The sequence below is a fragment of the Palaemon carinicauda genome, chromosome 4, assembly GCF_036898095.1.
Source record: "Palaemon carinicauda isolate YSFRI2023 chromosome 4, ASM3689809v2, whole genome shotgun sequence".
Lineage (NCBI taxonomy): Eukaryota > Metazoa > Arthropoda > Malacostraca > Decapoda > Palaemonidae > Palaemon > Palaemon carinicauda.
This window is the reverse complement of record NC_090728.1, coordinates 172755395-172763547: the sequence shown is the minus strand read 5'-3', so window position 1 is coordinate 172763547 and position 8153 is coordinate 172755395. Positions and strand designations below refer to the sequence as shown.

At 44.5% G+C, this 8153-nt stretch overlaps 1 protein-coding gene across 1 annotated transcript in view; it reads left to right on the top strand.

The window, feature by feature from the left end:
• Positions 1-8153, top strand: part of Cpsf160 (cleavage and polyadenylation specificity factor subunit 1) — a 190410-nt gene that overhangs the window by 171497 nt on the left and 10760 nt on the right. The window contains exons 25-26 of the mRNA XM_068372732.1: positions 6849-7036; positions 7266-7505. Of these exons, the coding sequence (XP_068228833.1) occupies positions 6849-7036; positions 7266-7474 (397 nt within the window). The 3' untranslated portion in view covers positions 7475-7505. The remainder of the gene's footprint in view (positions 1-6848; positions 7037-7265; positions 7506-8153) is intronic.

The window sequence follows — 8153 nt, the reverse complement described above, 5'->3', positions numbered from 1 at the left end:
CTTAAGCGACATTCTCCTTCGGGAGAACAAGCCTCTTGTGCGGAGGTGTTATCTTGATCCTTCGTCATGTTGATCCTACGGGGTCTCATGACAGTGGAGTCCTTCGGGACTCCGCTCGAAACCCTCGGGTTTCAGTTACGCTGAACCTTCGGGCTCTCGTAACGATTGTAACGTTGAGCCTTCGGGAACTTGTGCCATCAATCACGCTGACCTTTCGGGGTCTCGTGACAGAGGAACCTCGGTTCCTCGTTACGCTGATCCTTCGGGGTCTCGTAACATTAGTTACGCTGAACCCTTGGGCTCTCGTAACTTTAGTCATTCTAACACTCCGGTGTGTTGGGACTGGGAAACTGCGGTTTCTCGTTGCGCTGACCCTTCGGGGTCCCGTAACATCAGTTACGTTGAACCCTAGGGCTCTCGTAACTTTAGTCACTGACACTTCTGTGTTTTGTGACAGGGAAACTTCGGTTTCTCGTTACGCTGACCTTCGGGGTCTCGTAACATTAGATACGCAGAACCCTTGGGCTCTCGTAACTTTAGTCACTCCGACACTTCGGTGTTTAGTGACAGGGAAACTTCGGTTTCTCGTTGCGCTGACCCTTCGGGGTCTCGTAACATTAGTTACGCAGAACCCTTGGGCTCTCGCAACTTTAGTCACTCCGACACTTCAGTGTTTAGTGACGGAAACTTCGGTTTCTCGTTGCGCTGACCCTTCGGGGTCTCGTAACATTAGTTATGCAGAACCCTTGGGCTCTCGTAATTTTAGTCACTCCGACACTTCGGTGTTTAGTGACAGGGAAACTTCGGTTTCTCGTTGCGCCGACCCTTCGGGGTCTCGTAACATTAGTTACGCAGAACCCTTGGTCTCTCGTAACTTTAGTCACTCCGACACTTCGGTGTTTAGTGACAGGGAAACTTCGGTTTCTCGTTGCGCTGACCCTTCGGGGTCTCGTAACATTAGTTACGCTGAACCCTTTGGGTCTCGTAACTATAGTCACGCTAACACTTTGGTGTTTCGTGACAGAGAAACTCCGGTTTCTCGTTGCGTTGCTCCTTCAAGTTCGCGCAACACGGTTCACGCTGAACTTTCGGGTTCTCGTGACCAGAGTCATTCTTATTATGACAGAGTTTTTAAACTCTCGTTGTGTTGATCGTTCACGCTCACACAACACAAGCTATCGTGAACCTTCGGGTGAGCATAGCAGTGAGTTCTCTCAACAACCTGAGAGCTCTCGCGCGCACGACGAAGTTGGCGCGCAAAACCGAATCGGCGTGCACGACCTCCTTGGCGTGCGCAAACAAAATGGTGATCATGGCGCGAGGGTTCATAAAGCTACCTTATGCGCGCCAGATGCGCGAATAACCTCCTGCGCTTCACGAGCGCGGAAAAGGTGCGCGCAATCGGGAAGGGCACGCGTACGAGCTCCCTTCTGCTTACCAACAGTGCGGCGCAAGAGCAGCGCGCTCGATCGGATAGGAGCGCACTCGATCGGATAGGAGCGCACGACCATATTGGCGTGCGCACACGATCGGATTGGCGTGCACGCACGAACAACGAGGTGCACGCAACCGGTTGAAGTGCGCGAACAACTCTTATGATCCTTCGGGGCCTCACAACGCAGTTCATGCTGAACCTTTCGGTTCTCGTGATCATAGCCATACTTATATGACAGAGTGTTCACGAGTGCAAAGAGGTTTACTCTTATGACAGAGTTTTCAAACTCTCGTCCCGTGAATTGTTCGGGCGCCCATCGTTATCAAGAGTTTTACTCTGATGACAGAGGGATGCCTGCTGCCTAAGGGTTTACGAATCCCTACAGATAACTATGACACAGTTCCTTTGGGTCCTGGTCACGTATCACTATTCCGGGAAATTCAATGAGGAATCAGCGACAGAGTTCCTGCGGGTTCTCGGCACAACATCCCTTAAGGTCGTGAGAAAGGAATTCACAAATAGATTCTGAACCCGAATTTCTCTGTTTCTGCGATCCAGAGTTTTCTGAAAACTCTATGGTCGACCCCCCCCCCCCCCCCTCTACGGGATGGGTCTTCCAAAGGTGTGACTTGATACGTCACTCTACACTCTCAGCTGATTACTATATCAGCTAGTCTGGTTTCGGACGAACAACCGTCATCCTTCCTCCACCTTCCCACTTCGAGTGGTTTGGCTAGCAGATGGAAATGAGCGGGGAATGAAAATTCTTTACATTGCAGTTCATTTCCCCTGACAGGCTTTGCCTGATTTAGACGGTAGTTTTCTCACTATCGAGAATGCGTTCTATGGCAACCCCTTTAGGTAAGCGGTCGATGGCAGTTATGTCTGGCCTTCTTGAAGCAAACCCCCACATACGAGACTTCACCCTTTTTCGGGCGACTCGTGCCTGAGAAGTTTTTACAAAACTTCAATGGGTGTTGAAACTTCATGAAGGCCGTAAGCATTCCCGGAGCATGCATTCTAGCCAAGACAAAACCGCGAGGTTATGGTCTTGAACTCTGTTCTACCATTTGATGGAGGCAACCTCCCCCGTCATTGTACCCTGGTTATAACGACTTGCCTTTTTACACGATAGCCTTCCGAGACTTTTATTCTATCCTTACAGGGTTATTGTTTCAAACAATTAGTTCCGAAGGAACATTGTTAGCTGGCGTTAAAAGAACGTTAGCAACAGCGTGGGCATCTTTTCATTACGTTATGAACGTTTCAAACCCCGCCCACAGGTAAACGGACATTCGTTTCTGTATAATGAATTCTGGCTAGCCCCTCATATAATGAGGAGGGGTAAACCAAAGGGGAAATGATCGCCTCTGTAACTGTATATTTTGTTTGAGAACATGTTCGTTCTCATTCAAGGAAATATTTCAGTTAGTCGATGATCAAAATTCTTTCTGCAATAATGTTGCGATTCGTCGCACATACATTATTCCCACAACCGGATTCGTTGCAAACGTTTCCTGGAGGCAGAGAATACGCATGCGCTAGCGCAAATGGACAAGAACATTTATGCGTGCAAGCGATCTTTCTGCCAATAAGGGCTATATACATATTCAAATTAGAACTCCGTTCTATTAAGTTGTATATTTATATCCCTTACTGAAACCAGGTTATTCAGTACATTACCTGGCTACTTTCCTGTAATCAGACATACGGCATTTACGTTCTGTCCCCTTATAGGCATTTTTTCCTTTCCCCCGATCGGAAGTCTTAGTCTCCTACAAAGGCTTTGGCTGGAAACTTCTCATAAGCATATCTATTCCCTAGTAGGGAACATTTAATATAAATGCTAGTTTACCGATCGGAGACGGAGAAGTACGAAGGTTTTTTGTCCTAAGAAGGGAAACCTCCGTTACGAACGTTCTCTAACAGTTCCGGATACGACTTTTAAGTCGAACTACGCATGTATGCTTGTCATGCGTACGGTTCGGTGTTACTACTCTGTAGTAGACTTATGCTCTTTACCCGCCCAACAATAGATTGAAGATACGTCTCAATCCCCTCTTGGGTTTGGTTGGTTGCGTTCGGTGATTACCGTACAGTCTCTTGTCCGGAAAGCGATCTCCATGGAGATTCGCTATTATATCATAAGCTGTACTGTTTAACTGGTTTACCGTCTGGTATCGGTCTTTTTTGGCCAACCACACTGAATTAGTGGCAGTTGGAGGGAGAACAGGCTGTTCCCCTTCGTTGCAAGAACGTGCAATTGGTTACACGTCTCGACATCATCTCGAGGTGTGTTTATTGCTATGCACTACCCCCCCTCACCGTTTGATAATCCGCGGACGATGGGGGCCAGACGAGAGCTTCTGCAAAGAGGCCTGTCTTCTCGTCTTCCCCCTGAACCTGATGCTCTCTATCATGCATCAAAAGAGAGAGAGAGGGGCGGGGGGGCATATGCCATACCATTCTATCCTCGTCTGTTGGCCCGATTCAGAAAGGTACCAGCATTCACCTCTCTTAGAGAACCATCTAGCAGTACGAAGCCTTAGATGGACAGAGGACAACTAGTTACCCCCATCTGCTCGCGTCATTCCTGGTATAGGAATGTGCTTGCAAAACCACCCAGATAGTGGGCTCCTAGTGTCTTGGAATCATCTGCTATCCAACAAAGTCTTAACTTTGGGGGGGTCTCCAATTGTGGTTATGCTCGCAGCGTCCTGATCTTCAGGCTTCCACTCGACCATTCCCCAGGCCCTCAAACAAGTTGTATTCCAAGATCAGTGGGGCGGCCTAGAGGTGTGCCTTATTTTTTTCCCCCCATTTGGTCTGGTGAAAAAGTCCTCAGCCAAGTCAGGATAAGCAGGATCTTATCAATGACTAATAGCTTCGATATGGAATCACGCAGAACGGTTCCCAGACCTTCTACAGTCCCTAACGGAGCTCCAATAGCTTTACTATGGCAACCTGCAGAATGGTTCCTGGACCTTCTACAGCTCCTGACGGAGTTCCGAGGGATCTTCCTCCACGGGACGATCTTCCTAGCAGCCACATGCTAACACTTTCCTAAGTCGTAGCTTTGCTTCGACTTCTTGCCTGGGACGATCCTACACCACCCCTCTCAGAGAGGCCTTTCGCATCAGGTTACGGAAAAGATGTCTAGGCACCTCAGACACTTTTCAGCGTCGGTCCTCCAGGCGAAGTGTTCGGTCCTTGGTGACTGATGTCGTGGAAGGGGATTCTCTCCCATTGATGCCTTTACTTATGCAAGTGTGAGATAACTTGTCCCCCGTCGGATCTTAACCTCCTCCTGGGAACGTGGTTCAGGTCCTTAAGTCTCTGGAGGCTCCTCTCTACGAACCGTAGGCCCAGCAGCAGATCGCTTCCTTACACGTAAGACGCCTTTTCTACTCACTTGGGCTTTTGACCAAGAGAGTTAGTGTGTTGTATGATCCAACCTCTGTTGTCTCCTACCCTAGGAGACGGGGAGAAGTAATCCTCAGCGGCGTCCCTGAGTGGATTGGCAAGACTCAATTCCGAGTATGCTGTACCCTAGGTGCAGCCCTTTTTAATTAAGAATCTTCGTTCGGTAACCGGAAACCCATCAACTGGGGTTTTACCCAGTGAGGAGTCTGTGGGGTTACTTTAAAAGAATGATACCAGTTCGCCCCCGTGTGTCGGCACTGTTGACCAGCACGGGGAAGGTCAAGAGGAGGACCTCAAGGATTTCCTTCCCCTCTGGGATCGGAAGGCAGTTGAGGTTACTCTTAATCTAGACTCTCCTCCATCCTAAGACCCAGAGCTCGTAACGTCGCTGGCGTTGCTACGTCCTTGGCGTTCAAGAAACTACCCTGTGGTGCAAATACTTTAGATGGGCATGTGGAAGCGTCATTCGACCTTCACGGCCCACTACCTGCAAAGATGTGACCCACAAGAACATGGAGACCTTTTCCATTGGTCCTGTGGTGGTCACACAACAAATAGTCTAAACAACTCAGGCTCCTTGATGGATAAGTAGCAGAGGATTGAGGGCTGAGGCTACCCGGATTAGTCTGGGGTGAATGAGTAAGAATGTCTGGCTCCTTTCTTCCTTTCACCTTCTCCCCTCTGGGGAAAACAGCTCCGCAAGCCTCAGCATAGCTGACCTCACCTCGCTGCAGGTGAGACCCATTTCCCTTGTGCCTCCTAAGTATAGAAGAATACTTTGTTACATCCCCAGTACCTTTTAGAGGGAGGGTATTGGGTAAGTCTTTAAGAACCATAGGTTCTCTACTCGAGTTCCTATGTTAAAGACAAGCCACACTGTTAGTTCCACTCACACACAAGCTTCTGCAGACCGCTATCAGTGTATTACCTCATATCGGCACTTGATTTTAGCGAGGGTAGGGTCCCTTCTACTATCGATCACAGATCGAAATAGAGAGGACCCCGGGTCATGACCAAGGCCAGTTGGTGAGGACTTTCTCCCTCCTAAGAGTAAGTCACCCTATTATAAATAGCGAAGGTTTGTATCTGTGTTGGAACAAATAACAAATTTGGAAATAATTTGTAGTTTTCCTAACATACAAACCTGAAGCTATTTATACAAATTGGCCCGCCACCCTGTTCCCCGAGAAGTCCTGCCATAAAGCAAAGTGGTTACTCAGCCGAGAGGTATGAGTGAGCAGGGTAGCCAGTCTACCCCACCCCCCACCCGCTAACTAGCGGATGGGGTAGTTATCCCTCACTAGAATTATCATGGCTCGTCTTTCAGCTGCACCGAAAGTAATACCCTATTATAAATAGCTTCAGGTTTATATGTTAGGAAAAATACAAATTATTTCCAAATTTGTTATTTTGAAGTTATGGCTCTTAAATGTCGGCACTCAATTGTTCTGAGCTTAATTGTCCACATTCAAACCTAAGATGATAAAGTAAAATTGCTTAGGTTATAAGTAGAAATACTGTAGTTAGCTGAACATAACTTGGATGGCAAAGAGCAAAATATCAGGGTTTCTTGCAAAGAAATAATACATAAATAGAAGTAAGAAATTAAGTTAGAATTTGTTCTCGTTCTCTTCCATTTTAGTAATATTAACTTCATCTTTGGAGAAAAACATTTTTTATTTTATAATAATGAAATACACTATCATATTACCAAACTGTTTTGAGATATAGATTTTTAAAGGTTGGGTCTACTCTCCTCCTCCCTCAGCCTCCATTTTTAACTGGACACTGTATTATAATTTATAAACCTTTAGTTACTTAATTATAGTTTTATAGTTTATACCTGAATCATTGCATTTCATTTTTAAACACTGTTAGACTATTAGGAAGATGAAAAATCTGATATTGTTTGTCAAAGTCGTGTTCAGTGTTATTGAAATAAATTTGAATTTGCATGACTTCAATATCAATAATTTTTTTTTTTTTTCAGAATTCGATGTAGAGTTGGGGATGTGTCAAGCGATAAACGGGCTGGTCAAAATGTAGAAAGAAAACACATAACCATGATGGCAACATTAGATGGTTCCATTGGATATGTTTTACCTGTTAGTGAAAGAACATACAGAAGATTTTCAATGGTGTACAATCTCCTTGTCCAGCACCTTCCACATATTGGAGGTATGATTTATGTATTTTGGAAACAACTTGCATGTATCTAATCTATTTTATGTCTTAAGTGCCTAATTAATTTATTTTCTTGAGCTCTGAGTATTGTTTATTGTTGAAAACTGTATTCCATTTGGATTGTATTACCTTGATATATATTCAAGTTTTTTGTATGTGTGCAGAGACTGTCTTTATTTTTTTTTTCAATAACAGCATATTGTTTTTTTTTTTATTCAATCAGGTTTGAATCCAAAGGCTGCAAGAGCCTTTCAGAACAGATACAAGTTAATAACAGGTCCTTCACGAGCAGTTTTGGATGCTGAGCTTATATGGTCCTTTCTTCATATGCCTGCTCCGGAAAAAATTGAGATTGCAAAGAAGATTGGGGCCAAAGTAGATGATATTGTGGAGGACTTGATGGAAATTGATCGTATGACAGCCCATTTTTAGGTTAATAGATTTGTTTTATAAGAAGGCCAATGTAAGTTCTAATTTGGTTTCAAAATTCATCTTCAGTAGTAAAAAGTTGTTTTGCTAGTTGCTAGATCTTTTAGGTTCTGTTTATCCTATATCAAGAAGAAATATAAGGTTTTCATTTCTGGGTCCTATTTCTATATAAATTGTTTTTCTTTCAACTAATACACACTTTCAGAAATTTAGAGAAGTATATTACTTGTTCTTGGAAAAGTAAAATGCTGGACAATAATTAAAGTACAAAAAGATGAAGTTTTATGTTTATATGAAATTTCAAAATCTTTTTACATTTATTAAACTCATAAAGCCAGGCTGGACTGATAAGCTAGATACCAAACTTCTCGTTAATTGACAACACCAAGTGTGTAAATTAAATGGGGGATAATGCCCACAGAATTGTTTTAAGAACCTCCCCTTATGTTCATATTTCTTTCATCTGTGAAAACTTGGAACATCAAAATTAAATGCTCCTGTTTTCATTCCTCCAATACACTGGTGCCGTAAGTAAAGCAATGAGACGAGCATCAAACAAAAATAACAAGCTGCCCTTGTTGAGTAGCTTCTTCAGTCTAAACGTCGACATGGAACAACATTAACGTGTACTCTAACGCTCCAGATATCAGTTTTGCAAGTTTTTATATTTATTTTAGTGCTT